The sequence below is a fragment of the Anomalospiza imberbis genome, chromosome 21 (assembly GCF_031753505.1).
Source record: "Anomalospiza imberbis isolate Cuckoo-Finch-1a 21T00152 chromosome 21, ASM3175350v1, whole genome shotgun sequence".
Lineage (NCBI taxonomy): Eukaryota > Metazoa > Chordata > Aves > Passeriformes > Viduidae > Anomalospiza > Anomalospiza imberbis.
In genome coordinates this window covers 11,222,165-11,244,736 of record NC_089701.1, presented here as the reverse complement: position 1 = coordinate 11,244,736, position 22,572 = coordinate 11,222,165, and the positions used below count along the sequence as shown (strand labels likewise).

At 46.9% G+C, this 22,572-nt stretch overlaps 1 protein-coding gene and 1 long non-coding RNA gene across 3 annotated transcripts; one reads left to right on the top strand and one right to left on the bottom strand.

The window, feature by feature from the left end:
• Positions 1 to 1,290: 1,290 nt before the first annotated feature.
• On the bottom strand, positions 1,291 to 20,445 carry UAP1L1 (UDP-N-acetylglucosamine pyrophosphorylase 1 like 1). 2 transcript variants are annotated; one of them, XM_068211691.1, is made up of 9 exons: positions 20,123 to 20,445; positions 12,470 to 12,674; positions 10,133 to 10,308; positions 8,913 to 9,085; positions 7,865 to 8,058; positions 6,902 to 7,042; positions 5,190 to 5,375; positions 4,362 to 4,428; positions 1,291 to 3,478 (listed from the first exon to the last, which is right to left on the bottom strand). In XM_068211691.1, the coding sequence occupies exons 1-9, from the start codon at positions 20,397 to 20,399 to the stop codon at positions 3,392 to 3,394; spliced, it is 1,506 nt and encodes a 501-aa protein (XP_068067792.1). In that variant the 5' UTR covers positions 20,400 to 20,445; the 3' UTR covers positions 1,291 to 3,391. The 2 variants fall into 2 exon arrangements, with proteins under 2 accessions (XP_068067792.1, XP_068067791.1); XM_068211690.1 differs by having other exon boundaries at positions 3,399 to 4,428.
• Positions 9,084 to 10,250, top strand: LOC137486411 (uncharacterized). Its single transcript, XR_011005717.1, has 2 exons — positions 9,084 to 9,356; positions 9,783 to 10,250. It is a non-coding gene; the product is annotated as an uncharacterized lncRNA (long non-coding RNA).
• Positions 20,446 to 22,572: the final 2,127 nt, after the last annotated feature.

Genomic DNA, 22,572 nt, shown 5'->3' with positions numbered 1-22,572 from the left:
ACTGAGACACAACAGTTTTCCAGCAGGCAGTGCTGGAACACGGGCTTGAGAGCAGACAACTGGAATCTGTGAGAGGATGTATGTGAGTGGGTGAAAAGCAACTTAACCAGTTGTGTAAATAGACCCTTCCATAAGACCTGGCACTGAATTTTGGTATGCTGCAGGAAGCATTCATCCCACACAATTCCTTCCTTCAGCTGCTCCTCCACAACCTCCTAGCCCTGTGTCACTCCCTCTGCAATTAAAGATTTCCCTGCGGAGATGGAGGGACATACTCAGCTGGAGTAGGGAAGAGCATTGTTTAGTGATGTACACATTCAGAGCCATAGCATAGCAAATAATAACTTCTAGTGCAGGTTCATAGTCCAGTAGGTAGAAGGCAGCACTGAAGCAGCTGCTTTAAGACTGCTGCTCTAAGTGCTGGCAGTGAATTCACCTCCACCATCATTTGAGCCTTTATATTTGGAATCCACCTCACAGTAGATTTCAAGATAAAACTGAAAATTTTGTGTTTTCTGAGCATTTAACAATTAAGAAAACTAATGAATCAGAAATCCTGGTAGACACGAAGAGCACATAAACAAGCAGAAGAACAATTTAAGATGCCTAAAGCATGCATTCATTTTTAGTATTAATTTTCCTATCACAGGAAACTTCTGATTTGTGTAAACATATTTAAAAACATATTTAAATCTCCAGCAGCCTTCACATGGGTGTCAAGAGAGAAACAGGGGGAAAGAAGTAAGAAAGGAACATTTGCTTCTGACATTTGCTCGGTTCAGCCCTAAACCCCCAAATGAGGGCAATCTGTGAGGTATTTCTGCCTTTCCCTACTGATTGTGCTATAAATAGAGCTGTGTTTAAGAAGTGCCTCTCATTGGAAAGCAAAGTAAAGGTTGCATTGCAGCAAGTGCTCATTACCTACACACCAGCTGTGAGACTGACTCAGAACCATATTACTCAAATCGACTTGAAATAAGACAACCACCACCTGCAATTAAACTCACTTCCCTCAATAAACTAAGCTGAAAAGTTTGGAAAAAATGTACAGCATTGGAGACAAGAACATACTATTCTGTTTTCTGATGAAAAAATAGATCCCACAATGTCAACTCCCTTCAGGAATCACCCTCTGCTCAGTTCCATATGCCCCTGTAATCTGAAGAGTGGGCACTGCAGTCTCCAGATGCACCACCAGTGACACCATCCTGCAGCTGTAGTAACATTCACAGGGACACAGACAAGAAGTGTGATTTTTCTCACATACATGAAAGACAGACAAACACATAGAAATCACAGTAACATCTTTATTGTTAAAAATGCTTAGATGTCCAGAAGTTTTGGGAGTACTACAGGTCTCCCCTTTGTTTCAGGTACTTTTTTTCATTTTATAATGCGTACAAAGACTCTTACATACAGGACAGAATTTTTTTTTAAAGTTCTCTCAAAATTGTTTCTATGTTCCAGTTTAAAATGTGAGGAGTCATAGAAAATAAAAAACCCAAGAGACAAGGCATTTAGCATTCTAATTTAACTTCTTGAAAACCACGTCAGCCGCTCTGTTCTGTGTGCATTGAAACTGAAGCTTCAAAAGAGAAAGAACTTTAGAAAAAGCAAAAGAAATATTTCTTTATAGCACAGCACAGTATAAAAGAAGCATGTGCTTGAACTGCTGAGCAATAAAAATTTACAACACAATTTGTTCTCAGATATAAAACTTGACTGACAGAAATGGAATGTGTCATAGAAACATTGCAAAAAAGACTACAGAATTGGGTGACAAGGACAAATGCTTAATTTATACTAAAAATGTGAATTACTGGCTGCACATGCCAACTGAGGTAGTCGGAACCAGTCATTAACCAGTCTGCATGTGTGAAAGGATCATTGCTCAAGTTCATGCAGAAAAACTTTACAACCAAAAACTCTGATACTGATATTTAGATGCTTTCTTTGGAAAACTTGAGTATACTTACAAACTGTATTTACTCTCAAAGTAATTTTTATATTTCCCCATTCCCTCCTCTATGATTCTGAATAGAGCTTCACATCAGAAATTGCAGAAAGCCATGGAAATTAATTATGCTTAATGAAATAGCATAAGCAATTCCTCAGTAGAAGCTGATGCATGAAATAACATTTCAGATTAAATGTCTTTCTCGCTACCTTCCCTAATACTATGTTTTGGGAAAGAGTATGGAATATTTCTGATGCAAAGGCCAGCCACCAGAGTGCAGCTGATGCATCCTCACCAAGGCTGAAATGAGTCAGGTATGCTCAGCACAGGTTCTACATCAGATGGGCATGAGCTTTCTGGGGCAGTGTCCAAAAACTGAACATGAAGAATCACTGGTAGGTCAAGGGTCAGAGCTACCCTGAGACCCCTTGGCCAGGGCTGAGTTCACATGCTACATATGTTCTGACAATTAGCGTCTTTCATTAGCTGACACTTATCTTTACATTGTGGTTAGTAACATATCTTAAAGAAAGGCATCTATGGAATTACTTCCTAAGTGAAAGAGTGCTGGAACATCACCTGGGGAAAAACTGTAGAAGCGGAGCTGGTGTTTTATTGTGCACTCTGTTGAAGCTGAGTCTTTTTTTTATTTATTTTGGTTAGGCATTAAATTCTACCACTGGGATTTGTTTCTCTTACTACTTTCAGGTAGCTCAACAGACCCTTGTCTGAGGGATATGGTATATATTAAACAGGAAATGGAAAGGAAAACTTATAGTCAGGAAGGGCAGAGGGTTGAGAAAATATTCTCTTTTTTTTTTTAATTAAAAAAAACCAAGTCACTACAAATGTAAGGAGCAATCAGACTAGGAGGCATGGTACCAGTGAGCCCAGATACAAAACTAGTCTGTTCTACTTTGGACTCCAAGCCTCAAGCAATGCTTAGGCACAGCAACATCCCTACATACAGCAGACTCTGTATGATCTGCTTAGAGGATGCAGTTGCTGAATTGGATCTTCTAATCAGCACATGATTAGGGAAAATTTGACTACTGGAGGGAAACCTCAATATCCAAAGTCCTTCCATATTTTTCAGGATGGGACCTCAATCTGACTGCAACTGTGCACATGATTTAGAAACAAAACCAAACCAAAAAACCAACCACACCAACAAAAACAAGACACCTAAAAAGGCACTGAAGAAATTGAATCTTCTTGAAGGCAAAGCTGATTTATCAGGCCTTGACTGGCTCTTTTCCATATTCATATGCAACAGTAAGTAAGAATTGTAGGATCTGTTTAGCACCCAGAAAGTGTTAATCCACAAAAGCAATTTTTTTATAATGTACTTCATAGCTGACATTTTAGTACTGTCAGTTCTTAAAATGGATCTGACAAACATGGATCTGATTTGAGAAGGAAAGGCTTCCCACTTCAAGAATTTTCCAGCATTTCCACTTTGTTTTCATCGAGTACAAAGGGAGAAGGGAATTCTTTGTTCTTCATGTACACCTCCAGACCCTGAGAACGTGTGAGAACAGTATTGTTAGGCTGTAAATGAACTATTTTAAGTCCTCAAGTGACTGACAAAGGTCAGGAACAAGGCAAAAGTAAGTTTCCCCAGTGACAGAAAATGTTTCTGGGGTTCAAGAAGCAGAGGTGCTAAGGAAACCTTATGTCAGAAGCAAGCTTCTTGGGAGGGCAGAATGGGAAGGTGTGTCCTTAACTGACATTAGAATAATCCTGGCAAAGAAAGGTCAAATTGCCTTGTTTTCATTTTGTTCTGACAACCTATTGATTGCAATGAGTTCACCACCTGCACATATTGAGGAATACACCTACTGCAGGTAGCTGGCTTGCAAGTTAACACACATGGAAACCTAGCAAACAGTGCCCACACATTCTCCTGCAATCTACTATTTGTCACCCTGTCCATCCAATCGGGAAGCTCCTATTCTCATCATTAACTGGAAGCAGGTTTCTCAGGATCAATTCTTTTCAGAGAGACAAACTTGAGAAATGGCTTCCCTAAAACCAACACACACATTTCTCAGTCAGGATTCACTTACTGTGGGATATAAGCACAAATAAGCACACAACCCATGGATTTTCTAATTTGAATATTCTGCACTTCTCATTAAGATATCAAAGTGCTCGCAAATCTTAATGAAACTGCAGTCTTGTTGCAAATCTCATTTTACAGATGACTAAAACTGAGAGTGAACAAAGTGCTGAAGAGTAAATCATAATGGAACCACATTATGATAACACAGAGCCCAAGTCCCTGTTTCCTTGATCTTACCATTTCTCAGCAAGCCCAGGCTAAAGAAACTACCTCTGTTTGGAAGGAAGTCAGATGCATACCTGCACACTTAAAAATGCCTCCATAGATAGTTATTCTCACCTCTCCAAAATAAGACACTAATGGAGAAATCTCACACACAGCCGGAGGATCTTCAGTTCCTGAGAGACTAAAGAAGAGAACGCAGGATTAACTTCCTGCCATGGTTAAAAAACAGTGCATCTTCTTCAAAAGATTATCCAGAATAGGATATCCAGAAGGATAAGACATTTGTTAAAGTCACATGCACCAGACATTATGTGAAAACAAAGTGTGAAAATAAAAAGGAATTAACAAGTCCCAAATGTTACTCAGCAAAACCAAAACACCCCTTTTATAGAGATGCTTTTCAAGTCAAATGAACAACTTGTGGGTCTATTGAACTATGAGTTGATGAAGTAATGGCCCCATGAAATAAAAGCAGCTTTCCATTACACATGATGCAGAAAGGTATCCAAACTGGTAATCATTCTAACAACCAATCCTTAAGACCACCTGAGAATCCTGTTAGGGACACAGAAAAGCTGTCAGAGCCTACAAATTAAAATTCCTAGCATTGCTGAATCCAGAGTGATGGAAAAGGCTGCCCCTGTCTAACAAGGTGCTACAGGAAGGGCCAACTCATTACTCCAAGAGCAGGGATCTACCAGAGAGAAAGCCCAGAGCACCAAGTGCTAACTATCTGGAGCACCCACAGCCATAAGAGGAGCAGGAAGTGTGATAGACATCAACCTGCATATCCAGAGAGGACCAGCTGAACAAAAATCTTGCTAAGACACCCTGTGACTACACTAATGCCCGGTTTTGGAGAGCCCAGCATGTGCCATTGGCCAGCTGGCATAGCTGAGCACTTTGACGAGAGCAGCTGCAGAGAAGGTCACAGATTTATACCTGAGTTTTTCTGGTATCCTGCAACCATTTTCATCCACAAATCTGGCTCCAGCCTTGAGAGCCCAGCGGTAATGCTGGGCCAGGAGCGCTTGCCGAGCAGTGGTAGGAGTATCTTTGTCAGCTGTGTCTGCATTTTTTAGTGGCGAGAATTCCTCTTCTCTCAGAACTTCAAATGCCACAAAATTCCTACCAGCAAAGGGAAGAAAATGATCATGAAAACCAAAGCTAGTCATCAGCCCCGCTAATGCAACAACATTCATGGTGAAAGGCTCATATATATTTTTGGGAGAAGCACTGTATGCAGCCTGAAGCAGTCAAGTCAAGGGAAGCCCACTGCCCTTCTGAAGAGCCAAGGAGTACCAGGGCTGTAGAATGGAAAAACACAAGAAGCCTTATCTCTTTGGGAAATTAACAGCAGCCTCCCAACCTACCAAAGCTGTGCTCAGGGGAGAGAAAAAACAACAGTTCAGCAGAAATGCCATAGAAACATCTTTAAGCAGTGGAAGGTTCTTGGACAAGACAGCTCAGAGCACAGCACGACAGAGAGCACAGCACTGTCCAGAGGTTGGGCACAGCATGAGCAGTGCACTCACTACAGAGCACCCCACCATGCCCCAAGAAATGCCCCCTGCTTGGGAGTCTGTAGTTAAGGACCCACTAAGGACACCAGCTACCAGGGACAAACAAGCAACAAGGGAGGCCTCACAGGTGATTGTGAAGTACAGCTGTTTACTAGAAATGGGAATGCAAATTAAAAAGCCCCGCAGCAACATATGTGCATTTCTGCACTTCGTGTGTGAAGCACAGCTGCCAAGGTGGTTTTGAGCTGTTAAAAAAACACAAGGAACCACTGCTTGCAAATGAGTTCTGTCACGGCTCAGAACTCAGCAGTGTTCCCATCACCCTGGGATTTTGGTTTTGTCTTTAGTTGATACTACTTTATTTAAGACATGCTAGGAAACAGAGACAGGTTCAAACCTTGAGCTCTCTATTCTAAAGGAAATAATATAAAAAGAGAAATAGTATCCCCAAACAAAGATAAGTTAGTTTGCCTGAGGCATTTATTAAAACTGAAAACAGAATCTTCACTGCTGAATTTGAGACTTTGGAAAAATAGATTTTATAACAACACTTATGCTTAATTGCTAAAATCCTATATTCCCTAGACACAAGTACCCCTGACTACATATGTCACAGCACTCCCAGCTATGTTGCAGAATTTGGAAAGTAAACATTGGTAGTTCTATTTGGCCCCACGATGCTGAAGTAAACAGTTTTCCGAGCACAAAGGGTATGAGCTGAGCCCTCGCTTAACAGCACCCAAAAATGTAACCAGAGCTGCAGTTGTCATGGAAGCCAAAATGCTGAAAGACCCAATTTTTGAAAGTCTGAATACTCCAATATGGGCTTCATTGGCTTTGCACTCAATTTCCTTTTATTTTTCCCAGGCTGGCAGAGGCCAGGCCAGCCAACACATCCTCAGGAGGATGACCAGTCTGGGAGCAGGGTTGGCACAAGCACTGAGTGCCTTGTGAGCTCCCCTTAGAGCCTGCAGTGTTATGGTTGGATTGGAGCTGGGTGTAGATCCAACAACCTTCCTAACAAGGCACCCACAAACCATGTGCTCCCTGGGATGGCTTGTTTCAACCTACGGTCATTCAAACAAACACTGAGAAGGGGAGGAGAAAAGTAAAATTATGTCTGTCACTAACTTAGAGAACTGGAACACATCAAACACAAACTTCTCCAGCTTTATCCCGTTTGGTTTTAGTGGTTTTACCAGATTTCCCTCCTTGTCAATGTAGGGCACCTTCTTTATGGCTACATGATGCTTCAGCTCTGACTCCCATTTCCTGCAAAAGGAGAAGAAATCAACCATTTTATTTAGTTCAAGCCCACTTAGGAAAAAAAAGCAATACACTTGAGGGAAGCAGATGGCTCATTACTCCTCTGGGTCAACTCTCAGCTGTAGCCTCCCAAGTGATCCAAGTCACATCCAGGAAACACTTCCCCAAGAAGAGCAGCCTGGCCATGGGCTCTCTCTGTACCACTGGGACATGACAGTCAGAGGAGAGAGAGAAGTTTGCATCAAGCTGAAATTGCAGGCAGAGGTTACAAAAAAAAAGAGGCAACCCAAATTGATACCTGATTGGGGTGAAAACGGAGCAGAGCAGATCCGTCACCCAAAGATGGTTCAAGCTCTTCAGGAAGGTTGTACAGCTGCTCACTGAATGCCCAGCATCACATCCCCATTCCCCAACACCAAGGTGCAGAGTCCACCCACAACTTCACCCTCTCCCACAAACTTTGTTGCCCCAAGTGTTGGCGTGGCTGACATTCCCACTAGAATTCCATGGTATGAGGCTGCATCACTGACCACACTGCAGCCTTCACAGCTTCTCACCCTTGAAGGCCAAGGAAGATGGTGCACTGGTATATCTCAGTTGATTTAGTTACAGTGAACCTGGGAACCTCTTCCTTGGGTAGGGCCTGGAGAGTATGCTGGGGCTGCCAGAAAGGGGACTTAGGTGTTTGGAACTGTTTGGAAGAGAGAGGAGATGAAAGGCAACACAGAGGATAACCATAACTGAAATTCCAGAGAGCAAAACAGGAACACCCAGTCTTGGAGGTATTTCTGGGCTGTACAGCTACCTAGAACGTCTGCTGGGACTTACTGGGCCACTATTTCCAGGAACTCAACAGTGAAGAAGTGGTTACAGATGTTGCCAGCACTGAACATCAGTCCCCCCTCAGGGCTCTGCTGCTGTGCAGTCTCCGGGCTAATCTCGCTGTACTCCACCACCTGGTACACTCCATCCACACAGCACACCACCCCAACAGGTTCCGTGGGGTAGGCCTTCTCCACTACCTGCAGCCACAGGACACAGATTTATGACAAAAAGGAAGAAAATCCCAGGACTATTCCAACTCCCAAGTACAAACAATCCCACGGGACTGCTGCCTACTGATCCTCCAGCACCTCAGGGCTGCTAAGGGGCACAGAGCAGTCTGGAAGCACATTTTGCCCAACAATTCAACATAAACCCCAGTCCTCAGCCACTTATTTTGACAGTTTCTCAGAAGACAGTTAAAAGCAATCTGCATAGTGGGGGGGCACTTTTCTTACCAAGGACTAGGATCTGGCTTTAAAAGAAAGCTGCTTGCAGCTATTAGCCTTACAGAGCTATTAGCCTGAACAGCTAATTAGCTTACAGAGCTATTAGCCTGAACAGAGCTAATGACTCAGGTAACATAAATTTCTCTTCAGGCACATGCTGCTTTAGGTTAACAAAATCCAGGCTGTAAAGGCTTTCCCCATCTTCCACCGCAGAGTGTAAGAAATGCCTCCATTAGACTTAAAGGTGCATTTATAAAACACAACCCAGTCCAATATGGCTTCTAGACAGACCAAGTGCCTTTGTAGAATGGGCTGGGCATAGGTGCAAAGCAATTCCAGCATGCAGTTTCCTGTGCAGCTATACTCCCTGCTCTAACTGAAGTTTATTTTCCACAGTACTCTGGGAAGAACAGAGGACACCCACGGGTAGGAATTTGAAATGCTGTGCAGGCAGCAAGGAACTCTAAACCTGCTCAGAGTGAGCTGCTGATGGGCAAAGGGTTGAATTCCACAGGTCATGTAAGCTCCCCACAACCAGCGGCTTCCAAGTGTCATCAGACCCAAACTCCCTGTGGGAAATCAGCCGAGTGCTAGCACTGCTTCACCTTTGCACCGCAGTCAGCCCCTTTGGAAATACAGAAACCTATGAAGACTGGATCTGCCATTTTCACGAGGATATTGTCCACACAATATACATGGACATACTGGATTCCACGCTGCTTCATATCATTCAAGATCTTATTATCCATCAAAGCACGGTATAAGCCACCATTTCCATCTATAATGCAAGAGAAAAGAGAAAGTCTTGGTTCATTTGTGACTTTGGGGTGGGTTTTTTCTAGCTAACAAAGCAAAAGCAGAAAGTACTGAACTAACTTTCTTGAATGGAAGAATGCTTTCTAGCCAAGAGCCAGTGGTACCAGGTTTTATTTCCAGTTCTGCCACACAGTTCAGGGGTGCATGTTCTTCTTTTCACCCCAGTTCTCTCACTTGAAGAGTGGGACCATGGGGACCAACCTCACTGAGCAGCAATATGAGACTTTATGAAGGTTAGTAAGATCCTCAGAGGGAGAATACTAAAGGGCAAATCTATGCAGAGGGTGGGAAAAGTCTTTTACACTTCTCCTCCAATATGGGGCAAAAGCATATTTATGCTCTTTCTTGGAGAAAGGCCAAAATAAATCTTATTCTCTGTTTGTCTTCCCCCCTCCAATTTCTCAATGCCTTTTCAAAGGCTTGAACTGCAGCTCTACAAAAGACACCTGCATGTTTTATCACAGATCACCCATTTACAGTTCCTCCTGGGATGCCCCTGTCAGCTTGGGAGAACCACTCTGCAGCTGCAACACAGTCTCAACTGGGCTGCCCTCACCAAGACTCTCACCATGTCTAGGTTAAAAGAACATTACAAGGTGAGACACTGTTGTAATTTTGAAAAGAGTTCATCCTCTTGCTGCTTTTTTACCCATTTCCAGCTAGCAGCCTTAAGCTCCTGACCTTCACCACAGAAAGCAGCACTACAGAGACCTCATAGAGAGTTCTGCTAATGCACCTTTCTCCTACCCTGCAGCCACAGCACTCCTAATCCTGCCAACACTCCCAGACTTGGATAAAAAACATGTGCTGTGGTCAAATGTCCAGCCAGAACTAAACAGATGTATGCTCCTGATTACCAGCCTGAAACATTAGAGAATCTTTCCACATTAACTGGAAGCATTAACCCTGACCACCAAAGCCTGCTCTGTGTGCCTAGGCAGGCTGATGGCCCATAGCAACTACCAACACACATGACAGTACTGCAGTATGGAGAGCAAACAGCAGGTACCTGGAGCCATAGCAATTTTCCCCTTCTCCTCCAAGATGGCTTTCCCATCAAAGGTGACAGCAGGCAGCATCCTCTGTTCAAACATGACAACGTTGCATCTATCCAAGTTGAAGTAGTTGTGTTGTACAAAAAACTCTTCTGTTGGCCCCAGCGTGAACTCACTTGTCATGATGTACCTGGGCAGGAATGGGGGCTTGGCAATGAGAAAGAACAACACAAGCAAAAGGCAAAACAACAAACTGAACAGAAAAGAGAGGAATCCCAGGAGAGTAAAATGAGAGACACGGCAGCATCCCATGGTGAGCAACTGTACACGAGAGCTCTCCTCCAGAACTCATCTTGCGGTAAGGCTGTATGGGGTCCTATGACCATATCAGAGCATGATCCTACCCTGGCCTAGCTCCAGCCAGGACAGAAGAGCCTTGCCCTAAATGTGAACAACATCTGGATATCTGGATGAGCTGGAAAACAAGACAAAGGGCAGAAAACAGCCTCATTCACTCTAGATTCAAACTGATGTTAAATGTCTATTAAAACCCTGACCAATTCACTCTATCAGCACCTCTTCAGTGCCAAGGCAAACAGCAGTCTTTCCATATGTTGGCTGCATGTTTGTTTTTGTCATAAGTTTTTCTATTTCCTCCTTTCCTTTCAGCTCCACATTGCTTTTGTCTCTTCCTCCACTACTGTCTAAAAGCCATCTTGATCATCTACCTGTCAAACTCTTCAACAACTATCAGCATAGGGGTACAGGGTCCTCTGTCAGCATGAAGAAACAACACAGAAGAGCCTGGACCTCAACTGCCCATCCCCAATTTACATCTCTGTAGCACACCATAGCCTGGGCCCAGGTATACTGGAACAGCAAAATGTTTCAACTGCCTCCTTGTCCCCGGGAGGGGAACTGGAAACAGATGTGGCATCTTGCAAATAATCCATCCTGGCTTCCAGCAGAACCAGGAATGATGCATTTGCAATTCAGGTCCTGTATACAAGGCTTCAGGAAGAAGCACAATATGGACTTAATGTAGGAATCAACTTTGACCTCAAATTTGTAAAACAACGTGGCACCCTGAAGTCCTCAGACACCTGCTCTTTCACTGCCAAAACCCTGCCTCAGACCAGACACTGATTCCATAAGGGTATTTCTACATAGTCCTCATGGTCTAACAGAGAACATTTAGCAGAAAACATTTCCAGATTGTCCCAGATTGAGAAGCAAGATGTTTTGTATTGCCATTTGTGTAGCAGGTGTTTTCTGTTTTCTGAGCAGTCTTCCTTATCTCTCACAACCAATCCTCTCTCAGGGGATACATGTGCTGATAATGGGCTATTGAATGTCACTGTGTGACTGATAAGAACTATAACATCGCATTGTGAGATGTTCTGCCCAGAGGGAGGAACCAAGCATTCCTAACTGGATATAATCTGGGTTTTGGGGACATCAGAGGCAGCCTTTCCACAGGTTCCCAAGAGGAAACAGCTGGGGTTTTCCACTGGACCTTCAGAGGAAGACTACACCCTTTCTACAGGATAGCTGCCCCAACAGAACCACATCTGCCACTCCAGAAGGACTGCAGCCACTCCCATTTGGATGTTGGCCAAAGGGATGTCAGGTTGTATTCTGACTCTGTCAGTGGTTTTCCTTCTGTATTATTGCATGTATTTTGTTTCTTTTCCCTTTTCCCAATAAATTCTATTTCTGACTTGGAGTCTCTCACTGGTTTTGCTTTGAAACCAGAACACAGATACATCTGCAGTGCCTTCCTCTCACCCACCACACCCCATACAGAATTCACATTTTGCATTTTGCCCAGAGCTCATCTCTTTTGAAAGCCAGGAGCAGTCAGCAGAATGGGCAACTGTAAACAGTGACAGCAGGAGGTGGCCTGCACACAAAGCAAGAGTTTTTTTGCAGAGATTATGGACAAGGGCAGGAAGAAGGGCTTGGAAGGCAAGCTCTAGGTTGTCCTCCATGCAGGAACTTGAGAAAGCAGAAATGGATGCAATTTCTTGTAAAGCATCTGCAATAATCACTGAAAAGTGCTGTTTACAGTGTTGCCAGTAGCTGCTTGCAAAGACAGCAAGGTACAGCAGCTAAGGATGTGGTCAGTGATACAAAGGCAGTACTCAATCCCTCAGGTCTGCAGACATGCACCTGCCACCTCCCATCCCTCTGCACCCTCCTCCAGCCACTGCCATCGCAAATCCTGCCAACAAAAGGCTCCTCTCAACCTGTCTCTGTACAGCACGCAGCTCAGTGCTTCTTGAAGACAACATGGGCAAGACTGGAATGCAAAGAGCCCTGCACAGCAGGCCTGGCTTTAGGTCACTTACCAGGGAATGACACACTTGCAGTGGTGTCTCTTGCCAGCAAGCTGCTCCACTTTGCGGATTCTTTCTGCTTGGATCTGATACAAGTTCTTGCCACTGGGCAACCCCACATTGTACATGCCCTTGGGATAGCTGACTCCCAGGCGGGTTCCTTGTCCTCCAGCCAGGAGTAGCACTGCCACCTTGTTCTGTGAAATCTGATGTAAACCTGTAGGAAAAGAAGCCCGAAGGAATATAAGAACCCCCAAAGCAATCAACACCCCATGTTCCTCTCCTGAGCGTTTCTGCAGAGCTCAGGCAACAGCCTGAAGCTGACAGTTCAATGCTGGCAGCTCAGAGAGAAATATGCCCTTGCACACAAAGGAGAAAATTCCTTTCAACTCTGGGATGCAGCAGTTTCTTCACCTAAAGCAACAACTGGTGCAAAACCAGGCAATAGTCATGAGCTACAGCTTAAGAGATTCAAATTAGGATACCAAATCTTTACTAGGGAGGTCGTGCAGCACTAGAAAAGACATTCAGAGAGGAAAGAATGTTCTCTAAGGTTTTCAAGGCTTACTTTAGTAAAGTTGTGGCTGACCTGGCCTCAGGCTGTTTACAGTTCTGTTCCAAATGGGGGTTGGATTAGAGACCTCCAGAGGTCCCTTATCATTTCTATATCCCAAAGAAGCCAAGTCTCATCATCTTGAGTAAAGCAGGAAGATTTCTGGAATCTGCCTTAATCAATTATCTGTACCTGTGCTCCAGCTTCAATAGAAGCTGAACACAGCTGCAGTCAGCTGCTAGTAATACAGCCAAGCCTGCAGGAGCTACAGCTTCCACAATCTAATTGAAATCAGTGTCAGTGCTCCTGACAAACCAGGGAAGTCCAGAACGTGGGGAAGAACCAGAGCACATTATAAACACTCAGCTCACTCTCAGACTTTGGTTCCCTTCTCCAAAGTTAGCATCACAATAATGACTGACAACTGTGAGAAAGATTTTTCATTAGGGAACACTTTGAGTTTCTCTGGGAATGCAAGGAAAATTAGGCTTGCCATGTCAGATGCCACAGCTCTGCTGCAGGTAGCTATCAGGGCCTTCTGCCATCGCACAGCACTGAACTGTGACTGCTCCAGCAGCCAAGGACAGCCTGTGGAGCACCCCAGCCTTCAGGAAACACCTCACATTAACCACAGCTGAGGCTAAAATATTCCTGATTTGGACTGAAAGATATGGGGACCAAAGAAATTGAATTAGAAAAAAACAGGATTGAGTTTACACTAATCTTTAAATAACTGGTTGTTTAAATGAACAATAGAGCAAAACTACCAACTGCTGTTTTAAAACCCTGGCTCAATTTTAATTCTCTTCAAAACTGCAGCTTCTAGCAATCTTCTCAGCAAAGACTTAAGTTGTCCATGATATTGCAGTAACACCATTCCCCTTCCCATGTTTACAAGTTTCAGTCTTACCACACCAGTAACACAAGACTTTCTCCCTAAACACATCCCTTCTAAAAAGACTGGTGGTGTCCTGGCACACAGGGGGCCAATTCCACAGCCATGGTTCTGTTGTAGAGTAGCCTCTGGGGTCACAGGGCCACAGGAGTGAGAGCTGGAAGCCACCTCTGGAGATCTTCAATCCTCCAAGTGGAATTAGGAGAGCTCCCTAAGAAGAAACCTTTCCTGTGTGTGTAAATCCTGGGATTTCTAAGTTTCAGGAGGTCCTTGGACAGCAGGGGAAGGTTAAATAGGTTTATATTGGTAATGTAAAAGACACGGAGGATCTGAATGAGCTGCATGGTGATGCAAATAAGATATCCATCATTTCACAACAAACCACAAGCAATAAATGATTCTTTTGTGCCTCCACTGAGCTGCCTATGACACGCAAAGTACAGAGCAGAGGGTCTCAGCTATTACTTACAAGTATTTGCCCCAGTCCCATCACATGGTTTTCCTGCATGCTCAGCTGTTTGCCAGTGCAGGGCATCACTGCAGGAGAAGGGAAAGAGCTGAATGGAGAGGCACCAGAGCATGGCTCCAAACCTTCTCATGCCCTGGCTTGGGTGGTGGCTGTTTCCCTACTGGGATCCAGCACAGAAAGAATTTATGGAGGGGGAAAAAATCCTAAAAAAGTTGCCCTGTGGGACACTTCCAAAGTGTTCTGCCTCATCCCTGGAAATGCTCAACGCCTGGTTGGACAAGGCCCTGAGCAATCGCATATAGTGAGTGGCATCCACACCCATGGCAGGAGAGTTAGAACAAGATATTCTTGTCCTTAACATCCCTTCCAACCCAAACCATCCTGTGATTCTGTGAAATAGGCAATTAAAACATTTTTATATAATTATTTTTCTTTAAAATAATCTAGAATTGAAGATTGAGCTAAAGTATTTCACAGCAATTTAAACCAAAGCAGCTTGAGGTGTGCTGGTCTCAGCTGCTGCAGCATGGGGGATGCTGCTTTAGAGTGCAATTGAGATTCACCCACCAGTGGAAGAAGTCGGGCACTTGCCCTGCTGCATTTCCCCCCTGCACTGCCAGCCTCACACCAACACACACACTCACATTCTCATGCAACAGACCACATCCCACAGATTCCAATTAGACGTTTCTGCTGAGTAACAGATTGTGTCCAAGAGCATCATTTACATGACACTCTGAAGCGAACACTGTATTGGGAAAGTCAAGGAGGTCCCCACTCTGCCCCACAGCATCAAGGAGCTACAATTCTCACCACAGCTCACAGGTGCCACAGCTGGTGTCACCCCACTGAAATGCAGATGCCTGACAGGAGATAGCACTTCTCAGAGGTTTTCCACACAGTGACAAAGGGATAGGGTCTACCCAAGGGGGAGTTGCCATCTCATACCCATCTCCTGGAGGGGCCTCTCACTGCACAGACTGAAACCTCAACCTCAGTGGGATAAACTCAAGCCCAAAGCAATATCACTGATAACATCAATTATGTCACTTTTTTTACAATCCAGCAGACTGACAGGGCCATATTCCAGGAGGGCTCACCATGGTGCACAAGAACAACCCAGACAGGGGAGTACATCACATCATTCATGGCATTCTCAGCATTTATGATACAACCCAACAACCCAGACAGTTTTTCCAAGTTCTGATCTTAGGTCACCATGAAAACAAAAAACACCAAAAATTTGAGTAAGTAGCTCTGCTCTGACTTCCCAACTGTAAAATTACCAACATTCACAACTAAACTTCATAAGAACTGACTCATCTGGCTGCAATGGAAAGCTCTATCCCCTTAAAAAAATCCACCTAATTTTCTGAAGCATATGAAAGACAAACTAAAGAGAAAACGTGTTGGCTGCAGAGAGATACCCACCAATGCTGCAGCTGCTCCTACTCTGCATAAAAAGTTAAAAAACAAAAATAGATTTTGTAGGAGAAACAGACTGGTCTTGCAAGAACAGACTGAATTCTCTTACTGAACAGGCACATCAGTCCCATTACAATAGTCAGTAAGAGAAAAAGACTCCAAACTTTTCAATTCTGCAGAGCAGTCAGATAACCAGAATGGCTCATCAAACTCTCAGATGAAATGGGGTACACCTCAGCCCATGGCCATGACTTAGATTTCATTAATAAAACACTGACAGAATGGAAAAGTGCTTGTGTCTGTGTTTGATTTGGACCATCATTCCTAGGGCTGCCTGGAAAATGTGACTGTTAAATGTCAGTGTTTAAGATCTGAAAGCAAATCTGAACAGGCAGTTCTGTTGTCTGAGACACAATAACAATAGTATTTGTTTTTTAACTATTAAAAATATCTCAGGTGTCCCTGTCCCAGATTAAAATGCAAGATGTATTCCATTTGCCACCTGTATGGCAGTTGTCTTGTGTCAAGTGGACAGTTTTTCCTTATCTCATCGGCAATCAATCCTCCCTCCGGAGAGACATCTGCTAATAATGGGCCATTGAATGTCACTGCATGACTGATAAGAACTGGAACATCCCATTGTAAAATGCTCCGCCCAAAAGGAGGAGCAAAGCATTCCTACCTGCATATAGTCCTGAGATTCTGGCCCACCAACGCAGCTTTTTTCTGCGCTGGATTTTCCCAGAGGAATGGCTGCCTCTTCCACTGCCTCTTCAGAGCAAGACTGCACCCTTTTCTACAGAATCACTACTCCAACAGAACAACACCTGACACTCCAGGAGGACTGCAGCCACAATTCCAATTGGACTGCTACCAACACCCTGACCAACAGGGTGTCAGGCTGTATTCTGACTCTGTCAGTGTTGTTTTAGTTTACTGCATGTTTATTTTATCTTTTTATTTTCTTCCCTAATAAAGAACTGTTATTCCTACTCCCATATTTTTACCTGAGAGCTCCCCTTAATTTCAAATTTATAACAATTCAGAAGGAAGGAATCTACATTTTTCCATTTCAGGGGAGGCTCCTGCCTTCCTTAACAAACACCTGTCTTTCCAAACATAGACAGTTCCCAAGGCAAGTTTTCAGTTGTCTCGTTCTTATCCATAATTTTTTATCATAGAAAAAGGGGGAGGGGGGAGGAGGAGATATTATTTCAGCTGTTCAGTCTTTGGAGGATGCAATGTAGGTGGAAGCTGTGGGGAGCTCAGACACCCACAGACAGAGCACAGAGCATCTCAGCTCAGTGTGATGATGACCCCACAGCCACAGGCTGTACCAGCCATGCAGTCTCAGGGACACTGGAGAGCAGGTTGGGATGGCTCATCTGCTCCAAGCCTGCTCAACACACCGCAAAACAAAGGCCTTTCAGAGCTGCATTCCCTCAGAGACCCACAATCCCGCAAAGCCTGTGCCCATGACGTTGGTTCCACTGGGAAATGCCATGCAGGGATGCTGCCACATCTGCAGGGACACACAGCAGTGCTCAGGTTCAGTGGTTTGTTCCACTGAAGTCTTTGCTCCTGATTGCCCTGTTCCAGGAAATAAAATCCCTTTTCAGCCTTAAACCAGATCATAAAAACAAGCCAAATGAAACAGAACATCTGTGTGTACCCCTTCTGATAGAAATTCAGGCTGCCTGCAGGGCTGAGGTTGGCCTGGAGCCATCAGACTTTAGAGCCAGATGATTTGGGCACAGCAGCAGGATCCCAAACACATCAGACCTGGGCTGCTGCAGGCAGTGCTGGCAACCAGCAAGGCCAGCCCACACAGGCAGCCAGGCCTTCCTTTCCTTTCTGTGCTGTGGCCAGTGGCACAAGGCAGACACACGAGCTCCTCACTTGCCTAGCTGGCTGGGGGACAAGTGACCCAGCCCTGACCCAGCCCCATCTGCCTCTAGGGCTCAAAGAGTCCCTTCCTCCTCACTGTGACACCCTCAAATAGCTGTGACAAGACGGACTTGGGGGTGTGGGTGGATGAGAAGCTCAATATGCCCTGACCAAGTGCACTGGCACCCAGAAAGTCCCTGTGCCCTGGGCCGAAACCACAAGGGGCAGTAAGTGAGAAGGGGGAATTCTCTGCCCTGCTCAGGCGAGACCCCACCTGCAGTGCTGCCTTCAGCTCTGAGGCTGTCAGCATGAGAAGGACATAGAGTTGCTGGAGCGAGTCCAGAGGAGGCCATGGAGCTGCTCCAAGGGCTAGAGCCCCTCTGCTCTGCAGCCAGGCCTGTAGAGCTGGGGGTATTCACCTGGAGATGAGAAATATTCAGGGAGACCTTAGAGCCCGTTCCAGGGCCTAAAGGGGCTCCAGGAAAGCAGGAGTGACACTGGGGACAAGGGATGGAGGGACAGGACACAGGGAATGGCTTCCCACTGCCAGAGGGCAGGGATAGATGGAATACTGGGAAGGAATTGTTCCCTGTGGAGGTGGTGAAGCCCTGGCACAGGTTATCCAGAGAAACGGTGGCTGACCCTGGATCCCTGGAAGTGTCCAAGGCCAGGTTGGACAAGGCTTGGAGCAACCTGGGACAGTGGAAGGTGATCCTGTCCATGGCAGGGGGTGGCATGAGATGGTCTTTAAGGTGCCTTCCAACCTAAACCATTCTGGGATTCTATGAATCACTGTACCAGCTTATGTTCCCTCCATCACCACTCAGCCCTATGAGTGGAGTCTGACACAGCAGAAAAGCTCCTCTGCCCTGTGACCCTGATGCTTCTCTTTCTGTTTCTGCTTGGAAAATTTGACTCCCCTGGCCACACATCCTCACCTCTTTACTGGCAATGCTGAGCCAAGGCTGTGCAGCCACTTTTCAAAATTTAGGCAAATATCTCTACAACCCAGGTGGATCTTTCTGGCTTTCTTTTTTTTATTAAATTTTTTTCTAACAGTTCTGTTATGTTTTATAAAGAAAGATCCAAGACACATAGGAGCCCTTATAAATAGTGTGCACTTAGAAAAAAGCATAGGACATCCATGCAAGATTTACATGCTGTGGGAAGAGCACATCCAGCCACCATCTCCCCCATTACCCCAGCTTCCACAGAGCTGCATCTACCAGGTTCCAAAAACCATGGTTTATGGACTTTCCTGGGCTTCTCCCAAATCCCATCAGCCTCCTGCCACACATGACACAGCATGGATGGGGATCAGCACCTGAGACCAGCCTTTGCACCTGTTGGTGGGCTGGGAGCTCATCCTCCAGGCAGCTACCCAGCTCAGCAGCAAGGAAACCCCCCATGCTCCCACCCTCCCCAGGGACTCATAGTCATAGAATGGTTTGGGTTGCAAGAAAACTTAAAGACCATCTCATTCCACCCTCGACCAGAGGCAGAACACCTTTCACTACCCCAGGTTGCTCCAAGCCTTGTCCAACATGGCCCTGAACCCTTCCAGGGATGGGGCTGCCACAGCTTCTCTGGGCAGCCTGTGCCAAGGCCTCACCACTCTCACAGGGAACAATTTCTTCCTAATATCTAATCTAACCCTGCCCTCTGTCAGTGTGAAGCCATTCCCCCTTGCTCTGTCACTCCAAGTCCTTGTCCAAAGTTCCTCTCAAGCTCTCTTGGAGCCCCTTTAAATCCTTTAGTATTACATTTTTTCACGACAGATACTGTAAATCATTTTGGCAGAACAACCCTATGCCCTCTAAACAGTATTGTGTCATGTCGACTTGCTTTTTGAACACTTCTAGGGATGGTGACTCCACAACTGCCCTGGGCAGCCTGTACTAATACCTGACCGCCCTTTGAGTGAAGAAACTTTCCTCAATATTCAACCTGAATCTCCTCTGACACAACTTGAGGTTCTTTCTTTTTATCCCGTCGCTTGTTCTGTGGGAGAAGAGACTGAGCCCCAGCTGGCTATCACTGTTTGTAGAGATCTTATGATCCGGCCAGGCACGGCCGCGGGGCCTCGGCCGCTGCATTTCATAACGCAGCGTGAAAACTCAGGGTGTCTCAACCAAAGTTCCCCGGGCCGAGGACACCGGCTGCCAGCGCTAAGGGCCGGAGTATAGCCGTGACCCTGCTCTCTTCCTCCTTGCCCGACCCGCCGTGCCTGCGGCTCCCATCCGCGGTGCCGGGGATGGACTGCCCAGCGCCCCGCGGTGCCACCGCAAGAGGCGGCTCCTGCCCCGAGGCCCCACCGGGGGCGGTCCCTGTCCCGCACCGCCCGGGGCTCGGCGGAACGCGGCTGCCCCCGAACCCCCGCGCCGGACCCCGGCAGCCCCGGAACGGAAGGGACAGGCGGCCTCGCGCCCCGCTCACCTTCCGCCTCCCAACGCTGCAGCGCGGCGGGGCCGCTGCGGCGGGCGCTGCCCAGCAGCTCGGGGGGGAGCGGCTCCATCCGGCCGTCCAGGCGCTCGTGCGGGCCGCGCTGGCGGGCCCCGGCCGCCGCCGCTAGCCGGCAGTGCTCGCCCAGCCCCGGCGGCAGTGCCGCCAGCAGCGCTCCGCGCTGTGCCGTATCCAGCTCGGCCCAGAACCGCAGCAGATGGCCCTGTCCGCACCGCTCCAGCCGCGCCCGCACCTCCTCGGGAGGGTCCATGGCGTGGGGAGCCCGGTCTGAGCGGCGCGGGACGCGGCGGGATCGGGCGGGGTAGCACCGGGCTGGGGCGGAGCCAGAGGTGTCATCCCGCCGCCCGGAGCCCCTCCCCGCCGCTCGCGGGTCACGCGGTGCCGGGGGTGCGGCTCCTTCTCGCTCAGAGGGGTCGGGAGACGCTTCTCGGCTCGCTCCACTCCGGGCCCCGCAGGAACTGCGTCCAGCGCAGGTCTTCCCCCATGGAAATTAAATTAACAGGACTAATGCCTTTATTAAAGTGCAGCTCTTTATTAAAAAAAAAAAAAAGAAGATCAGCTGGGCAGGGGGCCCGAACGGAGCTCGCCCCTGTTATTGTAGCTTTCGCAGGTGGCCGAGAGGAAGGAGGCGTGCAGAATCTGTCGCTGAAGTCCAGAGCAGCAGCTATCCCTTCTTCTTCTCTGTGGCATAACCAGTGCCTAAAGGGTGAGAAGGTGCAGCGTGCAGAGTCAGTTGTTGAAGTCCAGAACGACGGCTGTCCCCGCTCCTTCCCTGCTGGCAGCACCAGGGGGCTCTGTCTTTTTCCGTCTCAATTTCCCACAGCCTATTCTAGTCTAGTATTTTAGGTGATGATGACGGACAAAAGTCAATCAGGGGATGTGTTTCCCCTCTTCCTCAGCTAGGGCATTCGTCTATCCCCCTCTACTGTGTTTAGTTCTTTATTTAGGGGTGTCTTTATCCCCTAAAAATACTCCCATGATCCCAGGGGGTTTTCTTATTTGCATTTAAGTCCCAGAATGTCGGCAAGGTGGGGGGAGGCAGGTTATCTCCAGGTAGTTTAGAGAAAACAAACAGAGCAATTAGCTAATTAGCATTTCAATATCGGTACTCAGCTAGAGCCAGCAGCCATTCCAGTGTTGTCATGGGAACTAGGAAGGCCCTGCCCGCGTCTCTGGGGAACACCTGGAAACTTTGTTCATTACAGAAACACAGAATAGTCTGAGTTGGAAGGGACCCTAAAGGATCATCGAGTCCAACTCCTGACCCTGTACAGCACCATCCCCAAGGTCACACCATGTGCCTGGGGGTGTTGTCCAGACACTCCTTGAGCTCTGTCTGGCTTGGTGCTGTGACCAATTCCCTGGGGAGCCTGTTCCAGTGCACAATCACCGTCTGGGGAAGAACCTTTTTCCAATATCCAAGTTGAACCTCCCCTGACACAACTTCAGGCCATTCCCTCAGGTCCTGTCCCTGGTCACCACAGAGAAGCCATCAGTGTCTGTCCCTTCTCTTCCCCTCAGGAGGAGGTTGTCGACTGTCAGTCTGACCCTCAGTCTCCTTTTCTCCAGGCTGAACAGACCAAGTCTCAGCCATTTCTTGTACAGCTTCCCCTCAAGGCCCTTCACCATCTTTGTTGCTCTCCTTTGGACACTCTCTAATGGCCTAGTGTCCTTCTTATTTTGTAGTGCCCAAAACTGCTATCAGGGTTCGAGGTGAGGCCACCCCAGCCCAGAGCAGAGTGGGACACTCCCCTCCCTTGACCAGCCCATGATGCTGGGCCTGATGCCCCCAAGACACAAATGTCCCTCCTGGCTCCAGGGCACTGCTGACTCACATTCAACTTTCTTTCAACCAGGACCCCCAAGTCCCCTCCTGTGACGCTGCTCGCCAGCATCTCATTCCCCAGTCTGTTTGTATATCCAGGGTTGCCCCATCCCAAATGCAGAATCTGGCATTTTCCCTTGTTGAACTTCATATGGTTGGTAATTATGCGCGACCACCACAGCAAACCACGCATGCCCAGAAGGGCGTGGACCTATTTACCATGAGAGGCCAGGGGTGGGGCCAGGGGTTGAATATGCATTAAAAAGTTGTGTAATGTATTGCATATGGAACACCTTTGTGAATAAAGATGTGGGTCAGACTGAGGCTCGGGGCACAAGTTTTTGGAGAACTATCTCGCTTGTGCCGGGCGCCGACATACATACCCACTTCATAACTACATAGAGTTGTGGAGTCTATTTATTTATTCCGCATATCGCTTCAGTTGGTGACCACGAAGGGACGACTCTGCTCACCCGCGGGTCCGGTTGGGGGCAGACGCCCTCAGGCGCCGCGGGGCTCTTCCCCGGAGGGACTCTGCGCCTCGGCTGTACACTGCGGGGAGCAGACCACGGCCCTGCGACTGCGGCCAGAAGCGGTA

Coding starts and splice junctions, on each gene's coding strand:
- UAP1L1 (XM_068211690.1), bottom strand. CDS start 20,399: ATGGACCCTCCCGAGGAGGTGCGGGCGCGGCTGGAGCGGTGCGGACAG. Junction 10,309..12,469: donor TGCAAGTGTGTCATTCCCTG/GTAAGTGACCTA, acceptor ATTCCTGCCCAG/GTACATCATGACAAGTGAGT. Junction 9,086..10,132: donor GAAAATTGCTATGGCTCCAG/GTACCTGCTGTT, acceptor CTTGCATTATAG/ATGGAAATGGTGGCTTATAC.